Source organism: Bombyx mori, chromosome 27, assembly GCF_030269925.1.
Source record: "Bombyx mori chromosome 27, ASM3026992v2".
NCBI lineage: Eukaryota > Metazoa > Arthropoda > Insecta > Lepidoptera > Bombycidae > Bombyx > Bombyx mori.
In genome coordinates this window covers 8,909,062-8,934,909 of record NC_085133.1, presented here as the reverse complement: position 1 = coordinate 8,934,909, position 25,848 = coordinate 8,909,062, and the positions used below count along the sequence as shown (strand labels likewise).

General features: G+C 43.4%; 4 protein-coding genes across 4 annotated transcripts; all 4 read right to left on the bottom strand.

Moving 5' to 3' along the window:
- Window positions 1–695: 695 nt before the first annotated feature.
- Window positions 696–3,029, bottom strand: LOC101735832 (heat shock protein 68). Its single transcript, XM_038020946.1, has one exon. It carries the CDS (start codon window positions 2,910–2,912, stop codon window positions 882–884), a length of 2,031 nt encoding a protein of 676 aa, XP_037876874.1. The 5' UTR covers window positions 2,913–3,029; the 3' UTR covers window positions 696–881.
- Window positions 3,030–9,335: 6,306 nt separating this feature from the next.
- On the bottom strand, window positions 9,336–11,607 carry Hsp70 (heat shock protein 70). The gene has a single exon (XM_038020963.2). It carries the CDS (start codon window positions 11,460–11,462, stop codon window positions 9,480–9,482), a length of 1,983 nt encoding a protein of 660 aa, XP_037876891.1. The 5' UTR covers window positions 11,463–11,607; the 3' UTR covers window positions 9,336–9,479.
- A 3,573-nt stretch (window positions 11,608–15,180) lies between these two features.
- On the bottom strand, window positions 15,181–17,524 carry LOC101745500 (heat shock protein 68). The gene has a single exon (XM_004933854.5). The coding sequence runs from the start codon at window positions 17,379–17,381 to the stop codon at window positions 15,327–15,329; it is 2,055 nt and encodes a 684-aa protein (XP_004933911.2). The 5' UTR covers window positions 17,382–17,524; the 3' UTR covers window positions 15,181–15,326.
- Window positions 17,525–23,715: 6,191 nt separating this feature from the next.
- Window positions 23,716–25,638, bottom strand: LOC733093 (heat shock protein 70 A1). Its single transcript, NM_001309597.1, is given in 1 exon segment — window positions 23,716–25,638. A coding segment is annotated over 1 exon segment (1,923 nt).
- Between the last annotated feature and the right edge of the window lie 210 nt (window positions 25,639–25,848).

The following is a 25,848-nucleotide window of genomic DNA, read 5'->3' as shown; positions in this document are numbered from 1 at the left end:
CCGTTGGTTTCGAAAATATTTGCAATTATGTTTTTGATTGACAACAACCTTAAAACATTTCCAAAAGATAGCTAATTAGATAATATGTAAGCAAAACAGTTTTATTGCTTTTAAAGCATGGAAGATTTTTATATACCAAATTATATATATCCAATAAAGGAACGGGACAATTATAGCGTAGTTGGTCATAACAGTATAGTACTGCCATCTATGAATACATATCCAAACTCGTCTTCACATTGTTTGTGTGCTCAAGTAGTTCATGTTTTAGAATACAGATGGCTCTAGCTGTAGTTAATTCAACTAAAACGCAGAAATCGACTGTTTAATTTGCGGTTAGGTACCGGTTATATCATCATTGCCTCTTAGCTAGCCGGTACAACACCTTTTTTTTTTTCAAAGTCCCTTTACTTTTTATATTATGTATGTATAATAGGGGCGAAAATATTCAACTATGTATTTCGTTACCTATCGTTGGAATACTTCCAATAATGGCACATAGATGACACTATCTTCAGATAGCAGCCAAATAGAATTCAAGGTTTACTTTCATTAGGTTCATATATTAATTTAATGTTAAACAAACTGCGTGTAAGTCCAAAGTCAATGCTCAGTGTGACATGTTTTTGTTAAAGACAAGGTATTCATTTTTTGGAGAGTTTAGTTCACAGCCTAGAAAATGAAAACACTAAATGTTTAAATTTTAAAATATTTATTTCAGTCTTAAATTAAGCAATATCACATTCATATTAACGTCAATTCGGTGGAAATAATTTAATACATGTAATATCTTCACTTCGGTGGAAATAACTTAATACGTGTAATAATATATCTGAGATCAGAGTTTAGGTTCATTTCCGTCTTGGTTTCTGTAAAACATTTCAATCGACTTCTTCAACGGTGGGTCCAGTATTTCTTGGCATTTGGTATCCACCCGGCATTCCACCAGGCATGTATCCGGGCATACCGCCCGGCATACCTCCCGGCATGCCACCCGGCATTCCTCCTGGCATGCCTCCTGGCATACCTCCTGACATTCCTCCTGGCATGCCACCCGGCATTCCTCCTGGCATACCGCCGGGTGCCGCACCGTGCATCTTGCTCATGACCGGCGAACACACTCGCTGCACATCCTTCAGCTTGTGCTCGTATTCATCCTGGTCAGCGAGAGTGTTGTTGTCCAGCCACCGCAGCGCCTCGTCACACGCGTCGCGCGCCGTGCTCTTGTCCGCGTCGCTCAGTTTGTCGCCGGCCTCGTCGAGCGCCTGCTTCACGCTGAACAAATACGATTCGAGCTGGTTCCGAGCGGCCACGCGCTGTCTCTGCTTCTCGTCTTCCTCCTTGTACCGCTCTGCCTCGGACAGCATGCGATCGATCTCCGCTTGCGAGAGACGACCCTTGTCGTTCTTGATCACGATGTTCTTGCTGCGGCCGGTGCTGTTCTCCTTGGCCGACACGTTCAGGATGCCGTTAGCGTCCATGTCGAACGTCACGTCGATCTTGGGCACTCCTCGCGGCGCGGGCGGGATCCCCGTCAGGTCGAACGTGCCCAGAAGGTTGTTGTCCTTTGTCATCGCTCTCTCTCCCTCGTACACCTGGATGGTGACGGCCGGCTGGTTGTCTGAGTACGTCGTGAATGTCTGAGACTGTTTGCACGGAATCTTTGAGTTTCGTTCGATGATCTTCGTCATCACGCCGCCGGCTGTCTCAATACCGAGAGACAGAGGAGCCACGTCGACCAACAAGACGTCCTGTATCTTGGAGTCGGTCTCGCCGCTCAGGATGGCCGCCTGGACTGCTGCACCGTAGGCTACGGCTTCGTCCGGATTGATGGATAGGTTCAGTTTCTTCCCACAGAAGAAGTTTTGGAGCATAGTCTGTACTTTCGGAATGCGGGTGGAGCCTCCGACGAGGACCACGTCGTGGATCTGACTCTTGTCGAGTTTAGCATCCTTGAGTGCCTTCTCGACGGGTTCCAGAGTTCCCCTGAACAGGTCCGCGTTCAGTTCCTCGAAGCGGGCGCGGGAGACTCGCGTGTAGAAGTCGATGCCCTCATACAGAGCGTCAATCTCGATGGTGGCCTCGGTGCTGGATGAGAGTGTCCTCTTGGCGCGCTCAGCGGCCGTGCGGAGGCGTCGGAGTGCGCGAGAGTTCAGGCGCAGATCCTTCTTGTACTTGCGCTTGAACTCTTCCGCAAGATGGTTGACTAGTCGGTTATCGAAGTCCTCGCCTCCCAGGTGCGTGTCGCCGGCTGTGGACTTCACTTCGAACAACGATCCCTCGTCGATGGTCAGGACGGACACGTCGAAGGTTCCTCCACCCAGATCGAAGATAAGAACATTTCTCTCACCCTTGAGGTTCTTGTCGAGGCCGTACGCGAGCGCGGCGGCTGTGGGCTCGTTGATGATGCGGAGCACGTTCAGGCCGGCGATGGCTCCGGCGTCCTTGGTGGCCTGACGCTGGGAGTCGTTGAAGTATGCCGGAACTGTGACTACCGCATCCCGCACTGTGCTTCCCAGATACGCTTCCGCCGTCTCCTTCATTTTTGTCAGCACCATGCTGCTAATTTCTTCTGGCGCAAATCGTTTCGTCTCACCTTTGAACTCGATCTGTATTTTCGGTTTGCCGCAGTCGTTGATCACTTTGAAGGGCCAGTGCTTCATGTCCTGCTGAATCTTGGGGTCGTCGAATTTCCTCCCGATCAGCCTCTTCGCGTCGAACACGGTGTTGTTAGGGTTCAAGGCGACCTGGTTCTTGGCTGCGTCGCCGATGAGACGCTCCGTGTCCGTGAACGCGACGTACGATGGTGTAGTACGGTTGCCCTGGTCGTTCGCGATGATCTCCACGTTCCCGTGCTGCCATACTCCAACACATGAGTATGTCGTTCCCAAATCGATCCCGATAGCTGGCATTTTGAATATTAATCACTGTAGATACTTTTTCACAATGAACAATATATAACTCGTCGAAAAACTTTTCAGTTCGCACTGAACTCACTTCGTCTACTTCGTTTCGTGTTTCAAATAATTCTGATTTCCCGCCGACACTCCACTGTTTTTATACTCAGTGAATTCCATTCGAGATTCAGCGAGAATGTTCTCGAACTTGCACGTTCCGACCAATCATGATGCCGTTTTGAACGAATGCTCTAGAAGGTCAGTGCTACGTGACCAATAGCGAGACAGTACTCAAAGAAAGAGAAAGATATATATAGCTATGGAATCAATAAAAAAGAGTGGCCGTATACAAAAATAACCGGGATTTCTCCGAATTGTAAATAGGTAATAGAATGTTTTCTGATTTTTTTTTGCAGGCAGGCAATCTCCAAACAGGATAATGGTATCCAGACAAATCTTTAAATATTGCCGGCATAATGTCTATAAAATAATGTAACTACTTATAACCAAGGAGTTCTAATGCTGATCGGCCATTCAAGACCAACCAATCAAATAAGACCTTTTCGCTTTTTTTAGTTTTATTAATGTGATTATAAATACCTTTTCAATAAAATTATAATTTCTTAAAAAGGTGCTTTTCCGGAAAAAATTGTTTTTATCTCGGTATGCCCTACCAGTTATCAGTTCTTTGTACAGTACAGCTGTTCAGTACACAACAAACACACACACACACATGTTGTAGTTGTATTCTACCAATTTAGTATTTCATGAGTGTCGCATCTTTATGAGTCTGTTGCTGTTTTGTGCGTGCGATTTGTGACCAATGGAAATGTTTATTATTGTTTAGTATACTGAGTACCTATACATCGAATGAAAAATGCTATTAAAAATAATAATTAAACTCAATTGTTTTCTAACCCTGATTTAAATTTATCAGCTAATTAAATCTGGATAGTCTGTGGCCTTATTTAATCTTATGAAATCGCCTGCGTACCTTAAGGTATTGCGTATCAAGTTAGAATATAATAATAATACAAACACTAAAACTTTGCATTTAATTTTATCTATACCAATATATAAATCTACAGTGGTTTTTACGGATGTTCCGTTGTAACTACTGAACCATGCATCCGATTGACTTGACACTTCGTATCCATGTAGAAAATACATGTAGGTACTTAATGGATAGGCTAATATTTTTATATGAGTGTTGGATGTTAATTTTAAATCTAGAGCGAAGCGAACGAGTACGGCTAGTTTTATTTAAAAAAAAAATGCATGTATTAATGTTAACTTTATTGTGGCAGCCCTTCAAAAACAAAACAAAATAACGAGTGTTTTAGGTAATCTCCACCACTTCGGCAAATGAGTTTAACACGTTGACTGCCATGTAGGTCACCGGTGCCCTACGCGGCGCACTGAAGTACTTATATCGATTTCTATTACTAAGGCCCCTGGATTGCCTAACTTTGCCTTCTTTTGTTTTTAATGTAGGGCTTAGTCTTTTAGGTCACTTAGGAATAGATTCATTCTCAGTATCTTCGGATTCGTCTTTCTTAGACTCTACTACATATTCCGGCGTCTCAGTAACAGAAATCGACATTACTTGAGTGCGCCGCGTAGGGCACCGGTGACCTATATGGCAGTCAAAGGGTTAAATAGAAAAAAAATAAGTACTATCAAGGCTAAACCTTTATGGTCCGTCGATTTGGAACTTCACATTTTTTTCGTAGATAGTACCTACTCATAAATAGAAGGTTTTTGCAAAATTTCAAGTTGAGGAAACCCATGGTTTACGACATGGTAACATGGTTACATGGTAAAATTGTTTAAAGTTTGCATACAAATTGGAAAAATTGTCAAGGTAGACGTCAAAGCTGACGTTTCACGTTCCATTTACGGCATAGGTGTATTTTATTAAACTTTGTCATATTTTTTACCTAAATATATTTTATTATTTTGATATATTCACAATGTATTCACATATTAAATTTGGTGTAATCAGTGTGCACAGTAGTCGTTGCTGAGTATGCAATTTTATTAACTTTTTTACACAAAAAATAATACAATTTTTGGTTACACTGGGAAACGGAACGTGAAATGTCGCAAATTTTTTATAGCATCTTTCTTAATTGTAATAAAATATCTTTAAAATTAGATTAAATTTAACAATAATATGTTTAACATATATATGTTATAATAATAATATGTTTAACAGTAATAACTAAAACACGACAAAAAATTGGTCGTGTTTTAGTAACAAAATTGCATGAATATCCGAAAAATATAAAAAACCGAATCAGAGCACCCCGCTTACCACATGCTTGTGTCTGCTCTACCCCTAGAGTGTTTAAAAAAATGGAGGCGCGGAGGGAGAGCAGTCCTCACCCGCTGTGACGAAGCACAGGAATTGCGCGAGGCGGAGCGGCTGAGGCTGGTCGCCAGAGGCGAACATCAAACCGATACTACGGAGCAGAGCATAAGTGACCGTGCTTCAACACGCAAAGGCGGAAGGGCTGCTCTTCCCGCAGCGCCGGAGATAAGGCGGATTCAAACTGTTTGCAGACAGGGAAGCTCCTTTCGAGTTAGACTAAAATTGACTAAATAATTCTATTTTAATCTACAAAATTAACCATGGATATCTTCATAACCATGGGGTTTTGCGGGCTCGTGATGGTGCAGGGGGTAAGTCCTTACACCTGTCCCTCCTCAACTCAAAAATGGATGGACCATAAACGAAATTTTAATTCTATCTTTACTAAATAGTGCTATTCTAAACTCAAAACATTAACCGTGGATATCTTCATAACCATGGGGCTCCGCGGGGCGGGGATGGTGATGGTGTAATAGGTAGTTTAAGCAGTAATGCATTTCGGTTTGAAGGGCGGGGCAGCCGTTGCAATTATACTGAGATCTTAGAATTCCAATCTCAAGGTGGATGGATTACGTTGTAGATGTCTATAGACTCCGATAACCACTTAACATCAGGTGGCCTGTGAGCTAGTCCACCCACCTAAACAATAAAAAATAAAAAATAAATTCAAGTAACATCCGGTAAATCCGGTAAATGTAAACGGTATATATATAATACTCATTGTAAAAAATTCATACATATTTAAAAAAAAAAATCTAATATTAAAAAATTAATAAATAATAATTTCTTATTAAAAAAAAAGACATGCCCGCTGAGTTTCTTGCCAATTCTTCTCAGGACGGAGGCTAGTTCTTGTGAATTGGCGGTAGTTCTTTTGACGTTCAACAAGTATGTACTTTCATTTATGTTGAATAATTTTTTTTTTATTTGATTTGATTTGATATGTTTATTGTTTATACATATATATTTTCTATAATAATGTATTTGTGTTATTATTCTAAGATTCTCTATATATATAGTACACCGCAACATACCTGCTATATTTTTATATTTTCCAGAATTTCTGTAAATTAAACGGTTGTCTGGAGGAGATCGCTTTTAGCGATAAGACCGCCAGTTGTACAAATGTATCTGCTTTTTGACTGGTACCACTGGTGGTAATATATCGATGGTTCTTTGAATGTAAATTGTGTTTTGGTGTGCAATAAAGTGTATTCTCTCTCTCTCTCTCTCTCTCTCTCTCTCTCTCTCTCTCTCTCTAAATCCGCATGTGTACTGTAGTGACAGAGTTCCATGGCCATGGCGGGCTAACTCCAATGGGAAGAGGCACGGAGGAAGAAAAACATTATTTGATAAAGATTGTTCATAAAATGGATTGCCTTTTTATTATAATTTACACATTATAATTTATCGATAAGCAGGAAAAGTTGTGGATCACTCGCTACTAAAGTACTCTCTAGTATTACTCACAAGTAATCCCAAATTACTAACGATACCCAACACAACCCTACCGCTGTAGAGGCCAGTGGTAGGTACCAGTACCAGTGTATCTTGGGAGCCTGTAGGGTCAAGTAAAACCATCTTGATCATTTTTGCTACGAATGCGTTCAGGTTTGATTATTGAGCCTTAAACCTCACTCATGTTTCAAGGCGACGCTGATGTCGTGACCTCTACGGGCTCCGATAAACACTTGACGCAGGAAGAGTCATGAGCTCGTTCGCCCATCAAAGCATAAAAAAAGATAAATGCACCCTTCATCATAAGCTAAACGAAATGTCAGCAATACCTCTTATATATTACCTACCGATATTAATAACTTTAATATTGTAACAAAGCCGTCGTCGCCCGAAAGATGTCTTGTCGGATCCCGCGCGGATCCCACTCACGGTACTTCCAAGCACCGTTCACCGCCCTAAGCAACTAACCCATACACATAGCCCATTGGGTTCTCGCCGGATCCTCTTACGCCCGGTTCCAATATCCAAAAAACGAATCGTTTTATATTACGATCCGTTACAATATCTACGAATCGTAGGACAAAATAGTTCCTATAAAAACGACTCGTTTTTAAAATTACTGATGACTTGCTACTAACGGATGGGAGGGCTAACATAACGGTTCGTACTGCGTTTTGTATGGAGACTGTTGTCTGTAGTGTTCCTATATTATTTTAGAAATGTCAGTGAGCTGTCAAAACTACCACGCGTAGAGCATTTTTTAACCTACCGATTTTGTTCGGTTGTGCTTTGGAATTTTTGTGTTAGTGTTTTTTCTTTTAAAATGTCAAGTTCAGAAAGTGATAACGAAGTTTTAATGTTACTGAATTCAAGCGACGATTCAAGTGATGATAGTAATAGAGTGTATAAAACAAGAATCAATTATTATTCAGAGCTCGATAATCAGGAGTTTCAACTAAGATTTCGGCTCGACAAGCAGTCTGTGTAATTACTGTTAGGTGAAATTTATCCTTTTTTAAAGGTAAAAGGAACCAGGTTCGTATTTTTAATGCCAGCTGTTAATTGGTATTTTATGAAGTAGTTAACTATTTAACACGTGATTACATGAAAATAGTATTTACTAGTTTATTTTAATTCTAGGAATCATGGAATATCTCCCTTACATTACAATTTATCAGTTTGTAATGAAATAAACGAACAACAAAGTACGACGCTAACACAATTTTTTTGGTATTTTGGCGCGGTCCGGCCGACATCTGGCGTTTCCTTTGTCTCTTCATGGCGTTTTGTTCACTTTACAGTTAAAACTAACTGTAACTGTTTTTAAATTGTGAATGTTCAAATAAAATTACATATGTGATGAATTACAATTAATTTATATTATTTTAAAATATTTATGTAAAAATACTAATAAAAACTTATGTATTTTGAAAAGAGTTTTATTTCTAAAGGATCTTTGTGACACAATCATTTGCATTAACGAAACGCAGAGGGATTCGTTAGTAAGCAGCGCGCCGACGGATGCTCGTAGGTAACGCGGCAAGTAAAATAGTTGTGGAACGCTAATATACGCCTACGTATTGGTAGCATGATTACGATTAGTTGTTATAATACAATGACGATTCGTTATTTTTTGGAACCGGGCATTAGTGGGCTGCAATTCCGATCTGGTGGTAGATTCGGCGAAGCACTGCTCTTTTTAGGACTAGTATTAGCAGATTCTCTTAAATTGAGCCCGTAAGGTCAGCTTCCCGTCCAGGCGTAGTTTTAATAATCTCCTAGGCTACCAGCGAATAGGTAGAGAAAAACAGATGGATAATGGCGGTCTCTACTAAAATCGTTGCGCAGTAGATGCGTGCTGCCACCTAGCAGCGTGTAAATAGCAGCAATAACCAACAAGAGTAGCTCCCTGTCAAATAAAATAGATGGCGCTATCCGCAGAAAAGAATAAGATTTTGGCATTTATTTATTTTTTCCTACCTAATCTGGTAGCCTAGAGAGGCTATTCCAGCGTAACCGTAACTAGTAGGTGAGCTCACGGGGCTCAAACCTTACGACGTTGCTAACACGAACCCTAGCAAGAGCCGTGCTTCGCAGAATCTACCACCGGATCGGAAACGCGACCCACTGAGAAGATCCGGCGAGAAACTCAGTGGGCTGTGTCTGAGAGTTAATTTACTCGTCGTGCCCTTCGTCGCAAGCGACGGGTTCGACGAGAACGGTGACCGGTGCTTGAAGTGCCTAGAAGCACCGTTAGTGGATCAGGAGGATCCGAAATGACGTGTTTTGGGCGACGTCGACTGCTTTCCATTCCTTCCGCAGGATCGGGACTCGTCATGGAGGTCGACGTTCCTGACGAACCACAGGGCTCCGACGCTATCCTGCAAAAACGGCATTGAATGATTTGGAATGATTTTAAGTGAGTGCGGGCCGCGTGAGCGAACACTACACTTGCATAGGTCATGACGGGGCGAATGCAAGTTTTGTAGAGTGTCACCTTATTTCTAAGGGACATTTTACTTCGCCTGCATATCATCGGGTAGGATTTTGGCTCTTAGGTTGACGGGATTAAATCATAGTAGAACAAAAAAAAATTAAACACGATATATTGTTTAATTAGCAGTTTATTTCATACATAAATAATTCCTAAATTAATATCACATTTGTATAAAGGTGGGGAGAGCTTACAACTAAAAATATCGGAGATCATTTTTTGGTTCACATAGAGTTTGAAATTTGTAGGAACTGGTTCAATCAACTTCTTCGACAGTGGGTCCATCATTTCGTGGCATTTGGTATCCACCCGGCATTCCACCAGGCATGTATCCAGGCATACCGCCCGGCATACCACCTGGCATGCCACCCGGCATTCCTCCTGGCATTCCTCCTGGCATGCCGCCGGGCGCCGCACCGTGCATCTTGCTCATGACCGGCGAACACACTCGCTGCACATCCTTCAGCTTGTGCTCGTACTCATCCTGGTCAGCGAGAGTGTTGTTGTCCAGCCACCGCAGCGCCTCGTCACACGCGTCGCGCGCCGTGCTCTTGTCCGCGTCGCTAAGTTTGTCGCCGGCCTCGTCGAGCGCCTGCTTCACGCTGAACAAATACGATTCGAGCTGGTTCCGAGCGGCCACGCGCTGTCTCTGCTTCTCGTCTTCCTCCTTGTACCGCTCTGCCTCGGACAGCATGCGATCGATCTCCGCTTGCGAGAGACGACCCTTGTCGTTCTTGATCACGATGTTCTTGCTGCGGCCGGTGCTGTTCTCCTTGGCCGACACGTTCAGGATGCCGTTAGCGTCCATGTCGAACGTCACGTCGATCTTGGGCACTCCTCGCGGCGCGGGCGGGATCCCTGTCAGGTCGAACGTGCCCAGAAGGTTGTTGTCCTTTGTCATCGCTCTCTCTCCCTCGTACACCTGGATGGTGACGGCCGGCTGGTTGTCTGAGTACGTCGTGAATGTCTGAGACTGTTTGCACGGAATCTTCGAGTTTCGTTCGATGATCTTCGTCATCACGCCGCCAGCTGTCTCAATACCGAGAGACAGAGGAGCCACGTCGACCAACAAGACGTCCTGTATCTTGGAGTCGGTCTCGCCGCTCAGGATGGCCGCCTGGACTGCTGCACCGTAGGCTACGGCTTCGTCCGGATTTATGGATAGGTTCAGTTTCTTTCCACAGAAGAAGTTTTGAAGCATAGTCTGTACTTTCGGAATGCGGGTGGAGCCTCCGACGAGGACCACGTCGTGGATCTGACTCTTGTCGAGTTTAGCATCCTTGAGTGCCTTCTCGACGGGTTCCAGAGTTCCCCTGAACAGGTCCGCGTTCAGTTCCTCGAAGCGGGCGCGGGAGACTCGCGTGTAGAAGTCGATGCCCTCATACAGAGCGTCAATCTCAATGGTGGCTTCGGTGCTGGATGAGAGTGTCCTCTTGGCGCGCTCAGCAGCCGTGCGGAGGCGTCGGAGTGCGCGAGAGTTCAGGCGCAGATCCTTCTTGTACTTGCGCTTGAACTCTTCCGCAAGATGGTTGACTAGTCGGTTATCGAAGTCCTCGCCTCCCAGGTGCGTGTCGCCGGCTGTGGACTTCACTTCGAACAACGATCCCTCGTCGATGGTCAGGACGGACACGTCGAAGGTTCCTCCACCCAGATCGAAGATAAGAACATTTCTCTCGCCCTTGAGGTTCTTGTCGAGGCCGTACGCGAGCGCGGCGGCTGTGGGCTCGTTGATGATGCGGAGTACGTTCAGGCCGGCGATGGCTCCGGCGTCCTTGGTGGCCTGACGCTGGGAGTCGTTGAAGTATGCCGGAACTGTGACTACCGCATCCCGCACTGTGCTTCCCAGATACGCTTCCGCCGTCTCCTTCATTTTTGTCAGCACCATGCTGCTAATTTCTTCTGGCGCAAATCGTTTCGTCTCACCTTTGAACTCGATCTGTATTTTCGGTTTGCCGCAGTCGTTGATCACTTTGAAGGGCCAGTGCTTCATGTCCTGCTGAATCTTGGGGTCATCGAATTTCCTCCCGATCAGCCTCTTCGCGTCGAACACGGTGTTGTTAGGGTTCAAGGCGACCTGGTTCTTGGCTGCGTCGCCGATGAGACGCTCCGTGTCCGTGAACGCGACGTACGATGGTGTGGTACGGTTGCCCTGGTCGTTCGCGATGATCTCCACGTTCCCGTGCTGCCATACTCCAACACATGAGTATGTCGTTCCCAAATCGATTCCGATAGCTGGCATTTTGAATATTAATCACTGTAGATACTTCTTCACAATAAACAATATATAACTCGTCGAAAAACTTTTCAGTTCGCACTGAACTCACTTTGTCTGCTTCGTCTCGTGTTTCAAATTATTCTGATTTCCCGCCGGCACTCCACTGGTTTTATACTCAGTGAATTCCATTCGAGATTCAGCGAGAATGTTCTCGAACTTGCACGTTCCGACCAATCATGATACCGTTTTCAACGAATGCTCTAGAAGGTCAGTGCTACGTGACCAATAGCGAGACAGTATTCAAAGAAAGAGATAGATATATATAGCTATGGAATCAATAAGAAAGAGTGGCCGTATACAAAAATAACCGGGATTTCTCCGAATTGTAAATACGTAATAGAATGTTTTCAAATGTTTTTTGCAGGCAGGCAATCTCCAAACAGGATAATGGTATCCAGACAAATCTTTAAATATTGCCGGCAAAATATCCATAAAATAATGTAACTACTTATAACCAGGGAGTTCTAATGCTGATCGGCCGTTCAAAACCAACCAATCAAATAAAGACCTTTTCGGTTATTTTTAATTTGATTAATGTACCTTTAGTAATAAAATAATAATAACACTATTTCAATAAAAAAATATAATTTCCTAAAAAAATTGCTTTTCCGGAAAATTTTGGTTTTATCTCGGTATGCTCTATCAGTTATCAGTTCTTTGCACAGTACAGCTGTTCAACTACTCAACAAACACACACACATGTTGTATTCTACCACTTTAGTATTTCATCAATTTCATGAGTGTCGCGTCTTTATGAGTCTGTTGCTGTTTTGTTCGTGTGATTTGTGACTAATGGAAATGTTTAGCATACTGAGTACCTATACATCGAATGAAAAATGCTATTAAAAATTATAATTAATTTCAATATCTAAACCTGATTAAAACTTTATCCGCTAGCTAAATCTTGATAGTCTGTGGCCTTAATCTTTTTCAATCTCATGAGACTTTTTGGCGGGAACGCGAGGAGTGAAGTTGTGTGATTTGTTTTATTTTGTCTATTTAGTGTTTCTTCAGGTGTAAATGTGTAATAATGGTGGTTTATTAACCGTTTAATATCTGTGAAAGTGCACAAATGTGGGAAAATTAAACAAAGCTGCTGGACGTAACTTCGCGGGTTCCTCCAAAAAGTCCACTGAAAAAATCTCAGTAAATAACCACCATTTTACTGCGATTATATTTCATCCCATATCATTTCATTTCATTAAATTTCATCCCAGTTGATTAATGTCTCAAATTAATCATCTTCATTTCATTTCACTCCATATTATCATTTTTCATAAAATTAAGAATATAAAGTAAAATAAGACATGACTTAAAGGTCTTAGTTACCAGGTCATAAAATCTCTAAAAAAAAAAAAAAATCAATCTCATGAGACTTTTTGGCGGGAACGCGAGGAGTGAAGTTGGGTGATTTGTTTTATTTTTTCTATTTAGAATGGCTAATATGGGTGGATTATTAACTGTTTAATATCTGTGAAAGTGCACAAATGTGGGAAAATGAAACAAAGCCGCTGGACGTAACTTCTCGGGATCCTCCAAAAAGTCCACTGAAAAAATCTTAGTAAATGACCACCATTTTACTGAGATTATATTTCATCCCATTTCATTTCATTTAATTTCATCCCAGTTGATTAATGTCTCAAATTAATCATCTTCATGTCATTTCACTCCATAATATCATTTTTCATACAAATATGAATATAAATTAAAATAAGACATGACTTAAAGGTCTCAGTGACCAGGTCATAAAATCCCTTAAAAAAATCAATCAAAGTATTGCGTATCAAGCTATAATAATAATAATAATATCAACACTAAAACTTAGTTTAAGTGGCATTTAGTTTTATTTTATTATAAAATTTAATGCATTAATTAATGTTAGCTTTATTGTGACCATCCTTTAAAAAACAAAACAAAATAACACGAGTGTTTTATTTAGTTAATCACCAGCACGTTATGAAATGAGTTTAAATTGTAAATAAATAAGCATCTAATATGTACTTAGGAATACGCAATGAGTATGTACTATGCATTGAGTTAAACAAAGTACTATCAGGATTGCATTAGGCCCACCTGATCATACCTACTTTAAAAAAAATCTCAATTTTTTTTTTACTGCAGACAATATTTGTACAAAAAAAAATCATAAATATTTGAAAAATTGAGATCATGCTAGTTATTTAGTTTAATTTTCGAAGGATGTCTTTTTTTTTTTTAGATGGGTGGACGAGCTCACAGCTCACCTGGTGTCAAGTGGTTACTGGAGCCCATATACATCCACAACGTAAATGCGCCACCCATCTTGAGATATAAGTTCTAAGGTCTCAGTATCGACCGAGAGGGCTGGTGGTCGTGGCGCCGACGACCGCCAGTCCGGCGTCCCGAGGGGAAGGGTGATGGGAGAGATGTGCTCCGCACTAAACGCTTCACTTTCCCGCCTTTGCCTTGTCATGAGTTCTGTCTCATGCGAGGTTTGGACGTTGGTTGTTGAGCGACAGGAGGTTTTAGTCAGTTCGACTCTGACATACCCCGCCCAGTATCCCCAGAAAAGGGCGGAAGTCCGGCGATTTCCTCCAGAGCACAAAAAAAAAAAAGTTCTTAGTATAGTTATAACGGCTGCCCCACCTTTCAAACCGAAACGCATTACTGCTTCACGGCAGAAATAGGCAGGGCGGTGGTACCTACCCGTGCGGACCCGCAAGAGGTCCTACCACTAGTAATTACGTAAATTATAATTTTGCGGGTTTAATTTTTATTACACGGTTATTCCTTCACCGTGGAAGTCAATCGTGAACATTTGTTGAGTACGTATTTCATTAGAAAAATTGGTACCCGCCTGAGATTCGAACATTGGTGCTTCGCTCAACACGAATGCACCGGACGTCTTATCCGCTAGGCCACGACGACTTCAAATCGTTTTTAGCGATAAGACCGTCTATTGTACAAAGGTATCTGCTTTTTGACTGTTATTTGAATGTAAATTGTGTTTTGGTGTGCAATAAAATGTATTCTCTCTCTCTCTCTCTCTAAGCCCGCACGTAAGTACCTATGTATTTACTATATAGTTTACTGTAGTGACAGAGCTGATTGGCGATGGTGGGCTAGCTCCAATGGGAAGACGCACGGAGGAAGAAAAACATTATTTGAATAAAGATTGTTCATCAAATGGATGGCCTTTTTATTATAATGTAAACATTAAAATTTATCAATTGGCAGGAAAAGTTGTGGATCACTCGCTACTAAAGTACTCTCTAGTATTACTCACAAGTAATCCCAAATTACTGACGATACCCAACACCACCCTACCGCTGTAGAGGCCAGTGGTAGGTACCAGTACCAGTCTATTTTGAGAGCCTTTAGCATCAACTAAAAGCACCTTGACCATTTTTGCTACGAATGCGTTCAGGTTTGATTGGTGGGAGTGCCGTGACACTGTAATTGAGACTTAAACCTCACTCATGTTTCAAGGTAGTTGGCGACGCTGATGTCGTGACGTCTATGGGCTCCGATAAACACTTGACGCAGGAAGAGTCATGAGCTAGTTCGCCCATCAAAGCATAAAAAAAGATAAATGCACCCTTCATAATAAGCTAAACGAAACGACCCAGACGACGGGGCAACACAAAGCCGTCGTTGCCGCCGGCAAAGATTTTGGCTCTTAGGTTGGAAAAATTAAACACGATTTATTGTATATTTAACAGTTTATTTTATACATAAATAATTCCTAAATTAATATCACATTTGTATAAAGGTGGGGAGAGCTTACAACTAAAAATATCAGAGATCATGTTTTGGTTCACATAGAGTTTGAAATTTGTACGAACTGGTTCAATCAACTTCTTCGACAGTGGGTCCATCATTTCTTGGCATTTGGTATCCACCGGGCATTCCACCAGGCATGTATCCTGGCATACCGCCCGGCATACCTCCTGGCATGCCACCCGGCATTCCTCCTGGCATTCCTCCTGGCATGCCACCCGGCATTCCTCCTGGCATGCCACCCGGCATTCCTCCTGGCATGCCACCCGGCATTCCTCCTGGCATACCGCCGGGCGCCGCACCGTGCATCTTGCTCATGACCGCCGAACACACTCGCTGCACATCCTTCAGCTTGTGCTCGTATTCATCCTGGTCAGCGAGAGTGTTGTTGTCCAGCCACCGCAGCGCCTCGTCACACGCGTCGCGCGCCGTGCTCTTGTCCGCGTCGCTCAGTTTGTCGCCGGCCTCGTCGAGCGCCTGCTTCACGCTGAACAAATACGATTCGAGCTGGTTCCGAGCGGCCACGCGCTGTCTCTGCTTCTCGTCTTCCTCCTTGTACCGCTCTGCCTCGGACAGCATGCGATCGATCTCCGCTTGCGAGAGACGGCCCTTGTCGTTCTTGATCACGATGTTCTTGCTGCGGCCGGTGCTGTTCTCCTTGGCCGACACGTTCAGGATGCCGTTAGCGTCCATGTCGAACGTCACGTCGATCTTGGGCACTCCTCGCGGCGCGGGCGGGATCCCCGTGAGGTCGAACGTGCCCAGAAGGTTGTTGTCCTTTGTCATCGCTCTCTCTCCCTCGTACACCTGGATGGTGACGGCCGGCTGATTGTCTGAATACGTCGTGAATGTCTGAGACTGTTTGCACGGAATCTTTGAGTTTCGTTCGATGATCTTCGTCATCACGCCGCCGGCTGTCTCAATACCGAGAGACAGAGGAGCCACGTCGACCAACAAGACGTCCTGTATCTTGGAGTCGGTCTCGCCGCTCAGGATGGCTGCCTGGACTGCTGCACCGTAGGCTACGGCTTCGTCCGGATTGATGGATAGGTTCAGTTTCTTCCCACAGAAGAAGTTTTGGAGCATAGTTTGTACTTTCGGAATGCGGGTGGAGCCTCCGACGAGGACCACGTCGTGGATCTGACTCTTGTCGAGTTTAGCATCCTTGAGTGCCTTCTCGACGGGTTCCAGAGTTCCCCTGAACAGGTCCGCGTTCAGTTCCTCGAAGCGGGCGCGGGAGACTCGCGTGTAGAAGTCGATGCCCTCATACAGAGCGTCAATCTCAATGGTGGCTTCGGTGCTGGATGAGAGTGTCCTCTTGGCGCGCTCAGCAGCCGTGCGGAGGCGTCGGAGTGCGCGAGAGTTCAGGCGCAGATCCTTCTTGTACTTGCGCTTGAACTCTTCCGCAAGATGGTTGACTAGTCGGTTATCGAAGTCCTCGCCTCCCAGGTGCGTGTCGCCGGCTGTGGACTTCACTTCGAACAACGATCCCTCGTCGATGGTCAGAACGGACACGTCGAAGGTTCCTCCACCCAGATCGAAGATAAGAACATTTCTCTCACCTTTGAGGTTCTTGTCGAGACCGTACGCGAGCGCTGCGGCTGTGGGCTCGTTGATGATGCGGAGCACGTTCAGGCCTGCGATGGCTCCGGCGTCCTTGGTGGCCTGACGCTGGGAGTCGTTGAAGTATGCCGGAACTGTGACTACCGCATCCCGCACTGTACTTCCCAGATAGGCTTCCGCCGTCTCCTTCATTTTTGTCAGCACCATGCTGCTAATTTCTTCTGGTGCAAATCGTTTCGTCTCACCTTTGAACTCGATCTGTATTTTCGGTTTGCCGCAGTCGTTGATCACTTTGAAGGGCCAGTGCTTCATGTCCTGCTGAATCTTGGGGTCGTCGAATTTCCTCCCGATCAGCCTCTTCGCGTCGAACACGGTGTTGTTAGGATTCAAGGCGACCTGGTTCTTGGCTGCGTCGCCGATGAGACGCTCTGTGTCCGTGAACGCGACGTACGATGGTGTGGTACGGTTGCCCTGGTCGTTCGCGATGATCTCCACGTTTCCGTGTTGCCATACTCCAACACATGAGTATGTTGTTCCCAAATCAATTCCGATAGCTGGCATTTTTAATATTAATTAGTGTAGATACTTCTTTCACAATAAACAATATATAACTCGTCGAAAAACTTTTCAGTTCGCACTGAATTCACTTCGTCTACTTCGATTCGTGTTTCAAATTATTCTGATTTCCCGCCGGCACTCCACTGGTTTTATACTCAGTGAATTTCATTCGAGATTCAGCGAGAATGTTCTCGAATTTGCGCGTTCCAACCAATCATGATGCCGTTTTCAACGAATGTTCTAGAAGGTCAGTCATATCTAGCCAATAGCGAGATAGTATTCAAAGAAAGAGATAGAAATATACAGCTACGGAATCGATACGGGAGGGTTGCCATGTATGAGAAATACTCTAGGTTTCCATATAATTTTAAAACATATCCGATCTTGCTAATTGTTCACTCAATTCAATACATATTACTTGGTATTAAGTTGTAAGTAACAAGTTGTTGTTTATATATTTTTGTGAACTTACGAGTTTTTTTTTTTTGCCCTTGTAGGCAGACGAGCATACGGCCCACCTGATGGTGAGTGGTTACCGTCGCCCATGGACTTCAGCAATGCCAGGGGCAGAGCCAAACCGCTATCTACCGTAAGTACGAGTCGAATTGACGATCTTGCCTATTCATGACAAGCATGTTTTTACGCGATCGATCATGCGTTTTAGCTTGACGAGAAAGAGAGCCATATTCTAGTGGAATTACACGTCAACTTTTGGTCTTAAAATGTTCCATCTGTATTAATATACATACATTACATGCAATCTTGTAACCACTTAAAACAAATTGTTCTCTGAACTAATCAGCTAATCGACAACACTGTGTCCCATTTAAATAGTACTTTTGGAAATTGGATCTAGGTATTTCAATATTAGCATTCCCGGAAAACAAAATCTTTACTTCGCCATACTCTCAGTTCGCTGTGTTTGTTCCATTCCAGTCAGAATTTCACAAGTGCCGCATTGTACACAGTGTGTATGTTTATCACACAATGACATAAATATTACAGAATTATGAGTCCGTAGGTAGGGTATATGAGTCGACTATTATCAAAGCCGGCAATCTGACTTTTGGACAATTATTGGTAAATCAGAAAAACGAATTATTGACTTTGTATTCCATTGGTAGTCACAAAACTCTTCGGAACGACATCTTAGATAAATAACAGGTTAACTATTAACCTTTATTTAATGCAGGTTTTGAACCGTATTCTTTGAAGGAGACGATTATATTCAAATCAATCTGTATTGACATATCAATATTTATTTTTTTGTCCAAATGCACAGATTGCCGCCTTTGATAATAGACGACTCATAATTAATTCTCATAAATAAAAAATTCCACTCGTACCTTCATTTATGGTTATCTGAGATAAGGATTGTGCCGCGTACTCCAAACTCGAAATTCATAAGGAATCAATTCATAATTTATAATTATTCTTAACTCCATGAATATAATACTATGACCTGTTTGGAATGTTCTAGGAATTATATATATTTCACTTTACAATACTTTACATAGTACAAATGGCACGAACAGAGCTTAATATAATTAGGTAGGTATAAGTATATTTTGTGATTGCAAATTTTTTTTTCTGCCAGTATAACGAACCTCTTGCATGAGTTTTCCACGCCAAGAGAGCGCCCAGGGTATTGACGGTCTGCAGATATTGGGAGCGGACCGCGGGCCCAAGGATCTTTTTAGGACCCTACCTACCTACTAACAACAACTTATATTCGAAATGTCAAAAATAGCACGATCATAGGAATGTAGTATTGTCATGTGAATAGCTCACAGGTAGTTGAGTAACTCCGTTCTACATATTTCTGCAACCAAATAATATGAGTGATCAATATACCACGAATTGATTTGCGCGCATCCCCCAGTACGTACAAAACTACTAAATACGATAAAAAGCATTATTCGATCTCTTTAAAAAACAGAAATTTTCACGTTTCCCCAAAAAAAAATACTAACACGAAATATTCCTAAAAGAAAGCACGCGCGCATTGCGTGCTGGGTATTACTCAATAGATGGCGCTAATTGGTTTTTGAATCCGGTTTTTTTAAATGCGAATTCTGTGCGACATACTTAAATCAAATTAAATCAATATGGATGAGCGAAGTCTACGACATAGGCTTACAATAAATCCATTCAGAATGAATCCAATCCAGAATATACTTGGACTGACGCGAAGATTATTTTTTGTTATTTAGGATTGGATTCATTTCAGAATGAAAATAAAATTAATGAGGTTGAAGCCTAGCCGGAGGGGAAATTGAAATAATAAAAATAGTATCAATGGAATTAATAATAATATAATAATAATAATAAACATTTATTCCAAACACAAATTAAGTACAAAAAATAAATAAAAAAGATAACAAAAATAACGAGGCTTGGAAACGGTTTAATTAAGGATTGTTTGTTTCATCTTAGAAGTTTTTTTAAACGTCGTTTTTTAGATTTACCGTCCAACGGAACTAAAGGGGTCCCTTAAATTATAACCCTAATAGAATACAACGCTCGAATATTCATATTTATTATATCCGTCCTGCTTGTATATTGCAGTTCTATTGTCGACCTTATATGCATTGCACGAGCGAGACAAAACTCGTCCAAACTGGAAACAGCGATAATATTCCAGAGCTTTCTGTGGATCCGGTGGATCGATATTTCGTTCTGCATAACTCGTGCAAGTCGTGCACCGCCGCCAGTTGTCATAGCGACATAATAATGTTCTCGTTTCCGGAATAATCTAGATTCTTCGTATTTGTTGTTTGATTCCCCCAATGATCGTCAGCTGATATACAAAAATGATTGAATTGTTCTACTCGTAATAGTATGTATTCAAACTCTTAAAGCAAAATAAATAAAAAACACTTGAACTTGTTTTCCTAGCTTAAGGGCGGAATAGTAATGTGTTAAATTTTATTGAAAAACGAATCCCGCACCAACTTGAAGCCCCTTCAGGTTATTCAATCCCGATTCTGCAGGATAGCCGTCGGAGCACCATGGTTCCTGAGGAACGTGGATCTCCACGATGACCTGGAGCTTGACTCTGTCAGTAAGTATCTACAGTCGGCATCGCTGCGCCATTTTGAGAAGGCGGCACGACATGAGAACCCTCTCATCGTAGCCGCTGGAAATTACATACCCGACCCAGTAGACCGAATGGTAAACCGTCGACGTCGCCCAAAGCACGTCATTACGGATCCTCCTGATCCATTAACGGTGCTCTTAGGCACCACAAGCACCGGTCACCGTCCTCGTCGAACCCGTCGCTTGCGACGAAGGGCTCGACGAGCGAACTAACCCATAGACACAGCCCACTGAGTTTCTCGCCGGATCTTCTCAGTGGGTCGCGTTTCCGATCCGGTGGTAGATTCTGCGAAGCACTGCTCTTGCTAGGGTCAGTGTTAGCAACTCTCCGGTTGAGCCCCGCGAGCTCACCTACAAACGTTAGGGTGAAGCTGAAATAGCCTCTCAAGGCTATCAGCATTAAAAAAGGAAAAAAAAAAAAAAAAGAAAAACGAATTAAACTTTTGGCTCTGCGCGGCGGTGTGAAAGGGAAAATGGTCATTAACAGCTGATGGCATTTATAACTAATTTTTTTTAAAGATGTAAATTTTAAGAAATTAGATACAAAATAAATATTAATTTATATTCATTACATAAGTACAGTTACTTTTTAAAGAATTAGTTGAAAGTTTCATGGTTTCTCAAAGTGTTGTTGATATTATTTCTGTGGTTGAGATCTTCAGAATGTGGATCCGTTGATGCGTTGCCTCTCAAATGTTGAATTTCACCGCCTTCTATCAAATTTCCCCTATTCATTTATAAAATAGTTTAATTTTTTTCTATAAAATAAGTAACATATCTCTGAATTCGACGGGTCGTTGTGACTCCTTAGGGGGGCGCGGGAAGGGCTTTGGAGCAACCTCCTCTGCCAGTGTTGAGATCTCTCTGCCTTGCAAGGCAGGGGGCTAGTAATAATCAGCAATAGCTGGCTGGTAAATAAGCTGGTATTGTATGATGACGGAAAATAAATCCGTGTTCCGGGGACTCTTGCGAGGAAGCACGGATACCCGTGCACACGACGGTAATTTCTTCTTCCATCTTTGTTGCTGGTCTTCTCTTTTCTTCTTGTGGGTTACTCCTCCCCTCCACGGGTCCGCACGGGTGGGTACCACCGCCCTGCCTATAGATGTACATGTCTATGGGCTCCAGTAACAAAGCAATAAAAAAAGTGGTTTTTTTTCCAGTACATCACTTATTTTTTATTGCTTGGATGGGTGGACAAGCTCACAGCCCACCTGGTGTCAAGTGATTACTGGAGCTCGTAGACATCTACAACGTAAATGCGCCACCCACCTTGAGATATGAGTTCTAAGGTCTCAGTATAGTTACAACGACTGCCCCACCCTTCAAACCGAAACGCATTACTGCTTCACGGCAGAAATAGGCAGGGCGATGGTACCTACCTGTGCGGACTCACAAGAGATCCTACCACCAATAATAATGTCTATATGACAATCAAATGTCAATTTTATTAAGATCTTATTGTTAACCTTAAAACATTACTAATTTCAAGTCAAGTCATGAAAGTAGTTATAACTTTAATACTGGTAATACTTATCTATACATAAAACAATCTGATGGCTGTAGATGTCTATGGGCTCCAGTAAACACTTAACACCAGGTGGGCTGTGAGCTCGTCCACCCATCTAAGCTATAAAAAAACCCATAGAGTATATAGAAATATATGCCGTCATTTGAGGATAAAGGACAAATATGTTTGATAAAAAACAATCGCAATTAAAGAATATTTTCCATTAAAAATTTGTAATCCACTAGCCCATTCCTCGAAAGTGTTTTTAAATATATAAAAAAACAGTCAATGTCCGCTAAGATCGAGAACTCATTTAAACAAAAAGGTATTTATTGGTATTTAACATTAACAGTTCCATCAGTTCCATCCACTGTTGGACGTAGGGTTCTCCTGAGGCGCACCACGCAACCCGATCTGGGGCCTGTCATCTCCATCCAGTGCCGGTATTTGAGAGTTGAATAAATAATAGTGCTAAAAAAACCCCCAGACCACGGTGGAATAGCTACCGCACCAGACCAGGGACGACAGGAGCGTTGGCAGCGAGGGAGAGGAGACCAGGATTTCCACAAACCGCGGCAGAGAGCGGACACACTGTCTTTAAAGGGTTGTAGATGTCTATGGGCTGCAGTAACCACCTAACACCAGGTGGGCTGTGAGCTCATCCACCCATCTAAGATATAAAAAATAAAAAATTAATGTAATACATTCAGTGTGCTTAGTGCGAGTTTTTTTACTTTTCGAGCGTGTTTAAGTTAACTCAAATTTGTATTAAGTTGGAACAGCCACTGGCGGGAAACGAGAGCAAGCTGCTGTATACTCAAAACTTAATTTGAATACAAACAGCAATCTTACTAGCTGGAATGTACGTCATTGGCGACATTGGCGGTAAAATTAGATTGCCTCATCATAATGTTAGTACATTATATTTTGATGTCTATATTTAGCCGTATCAGAACGTAGGCGGTTGGCATACCTACGATTATAATAATAGAAATAGAGGACGAAGACTAAGGTTAGTAAATTTAAATTAAAAAAATCAATTTCATACTCATAATTTGCAAGTGAGCAGATAGATGCACTTAAAAAATTATATTCATGACTTTATTATTGATTCAAAATAATACAGTCACCACTTAAAACTACAAGAAATTAATTTAGGTGACGTGATGACCAGTATGTGTAAAAACTAATGTAGGTATTTTAAACCAAACACCACGATCCAACCGCTAAATTTCGAACTCTTAGAAATAGGTATACTACCCACATTGAAATAATGTTTTAACTTCATGATCGCCACAGAAGGCAAGTCCCGTGAAAGCACTTACTTATCCGTGCTGTGAGGGCGCAAGTTTGACGTCGGTAGGTACTTAGGTAGTAAATGTATCCAGTTTTCAAAATAATCTCGACATCACAGCCAAGATTCACTGAGTCTGTCTGTATAGCTCAAATCTAGTATTCATTAAAGACATCCAGATTCTAATTCTAATATTCTAACATCGAGATTTTCGTTAGAAAAGTTGGTTTCATTTCTTGAAATTAAAAACCTTGTTTTTTTTAAATAAATTTATTTATTTAATTTCAACATGGTATTCAGGGGCTGCTACAATAAATTAATCAGTCTTTAAATTAATATCACACAGATTAGATCATAACAAAAAGGAACCTAATTTAAAAGGAGATCCTTTGGTTGATACTGGCATTTGGTGCTGATATCCTTTAGTTTGTTCTTTAGTCGACTTCCTCAACTGTGGGTCCATCACTCCTCGCTTGTTGGTATCCTCCCGGCATACCGCCCGGCATTCCTCCTGGCATACCGCCGGGCGCCGCACCGTGCATCTTGCTCATGACCGGCGAACACACTCGCTGCACATCCTTCAGCTTGTGCTCGTATTCATCCTGGTCAGCGAGAGTGTTGTTGTCCAGCCACCGCAGCGCCTCGTCACACGCGTCGCGCGCCGTGCTCTTGTCTGCGTCGCTCAGTTTGTCGCCGGCCTCGTCGAGCGCCTGCTTCACGCTGAACAAATACGATTCGAGCTGGTTCCGAGCGGCCACGCGCTGTCTCTGCTTCTCGTCTTCCTCCTTGTACCGCTCTGCCTCGGACAGCATGCGATCGATCTCCGCTTGCGAGAGACGACCCTTGTCGTTCTTGATCACGATGTTCTTGCTGCGGCCGGTGCTGTTCTCCTTGGCCGACACGTTCAGGATGCCGTTAGCGTCCATGTCGAACGTCACGTCGATCTTGGGCACTCCTCGCGGCGCGGGCGGGATCCCCGTCAGGTCGAACGTGCCCAGTAGGTTGTTGTCCTTTGTCATCGCTCTCTCTCCCTCGTACACCTGGATGGTGACGGCCGGCTGATTGTCTGAATACGTCGTGAATGTCTGAGACTGTTTGCACGGAATCTTCGAGTTTCGTTCGATGATCTTCGTCATCACGCCGCCGGCTGTCTCAATACCGAGGGACAGAGGAGCCACGTCGACCAACAAGACGTCCTGTATCTTGGAGTCGGTCTCGCCGCTCAGGATGGCTGCCTGGACTGCTGCACCGTAGGCTACGGCTTCGTCCGGATTGATGGATAGGTTCAGTTTCTTCCCACAGAAGAAGTTTTGGAGCATAGTTTGTACTTTCGGAATGCGGGTGGAGCCTCCGACGAGGACCACGTCGTGGATCTGACTCTTGTCGAGTTTAGCATCCTTGAGTGCCTTCTCGACGGGTTCCAGAGTTCCCCTGAACAGGTCCGCGTTCAGTTCCTCGAAGCGGGCGCGGGAGACTCGCGTGTAGAAGTCGATGCCCTCATACAGAGCGTCAATCTCGATGGTGGCCTCGGTGCTGGATGAGAGTGTCCTCTTGGCGCGCTCAGCGGCCGTGCGGAGGCGTCGGAGTGCGCGAGAGTTCAGGCGCAGATCCTTCTTGTACTTGCGCTTGAACTCTTCCGCAAGATGGTTGACTAGTCGGTTATCAAAGTCTTCGCCTCCCAGGTGCGTGTCGCCGGCTGTGGACTTCACTTCGAACAACGATCCCTCGTCGATAGTCAGGATGGACACGTCGAAGGTTCCTCCACCCAGATCGAAGATAAGAACATTTCTCTCACCCTTGAGGTTCTTGTCGAGACCGTACGCGAGCGCGGCGGCTGTGGGCTCGTTGATGATGCGAAGCACGTTCAGGCCGGCTATGGCTCCGGCGTCCTTGGTGGCCTGACGCTGGGAGTCGTTGAAGTATGCCGGAACTGTGACTACCGCATCCCGCACTGTACTTCCCAGATAGGCTTCCGCCGTCTCCTTCATTTTTGTCAGCACCATGCTGCTAATTTCTTCTGGCGCAAATCGTTTCGTCTCACCTTTGAACTCGATCTGTATTTTCGGTTTGCCGCAGTCGTTGATCACTTTGAAGGGCCAGTGCTTCATGTCCTGCTGAATCTTGGGGTCGTCGAATTTCCTCCCGATCAGCCTCTTCGCGTCGAACACGGTGTTGTTAGGGTTCAAGGCGACCTGGTTCTTGGCTGCGTCGCCGATGAGACGCTCCGTGTCCGTGAACGCGACGTACGATGGTGTGGTGCGGTTGCCCTGGTCGTTCGCGATGATCTCCACGTTCCCGTGCTGCCATACTCCAACACATGAGTATGTCGTTCCCAAATCGATTCCGATAGCTGGCATTTTGAATATTAATCACTGTAGATACTTCTTCACAATAAACAATAAATAAATCGTCGAAAAACTTGTTTTCAGTTTGCACTGAACTCTCTTCGTCTGCTTCGTATTGCGTTTCAAATAATTCTGACTTCCCGCCAGCGGTGTCGCATATTTAAACAGAATGAACGTGATTCGAGAATAATCTACACTTCACTGGAAACCGCCAATAATGAC

What these genes read in the sequence shown, in the direction of transcription:
- Hsp70 (XM_038020963.2), bottom strand. Translation starts at nt 11,462, where the DNA reads ATGCCAGCTATCGGAATCGATTTGGGAACGACATACTCATGTGTTGGA.
- LOC101745500 (XM_004933854.5), bottom strand. Translation starts at nt 17,381, where the DNA reads ATGCCAGCTATCGGAATTGATTTGGGAACAACATACTCATGTGTTGGA.
- LOC101735832 (XM_038020946.1), bottom strand. Translation starts at nt 2,912, where the DNA reads ATGCCAGCTATCGGGATCGATTTGGGAACGACATACTCATGTGTTGGA.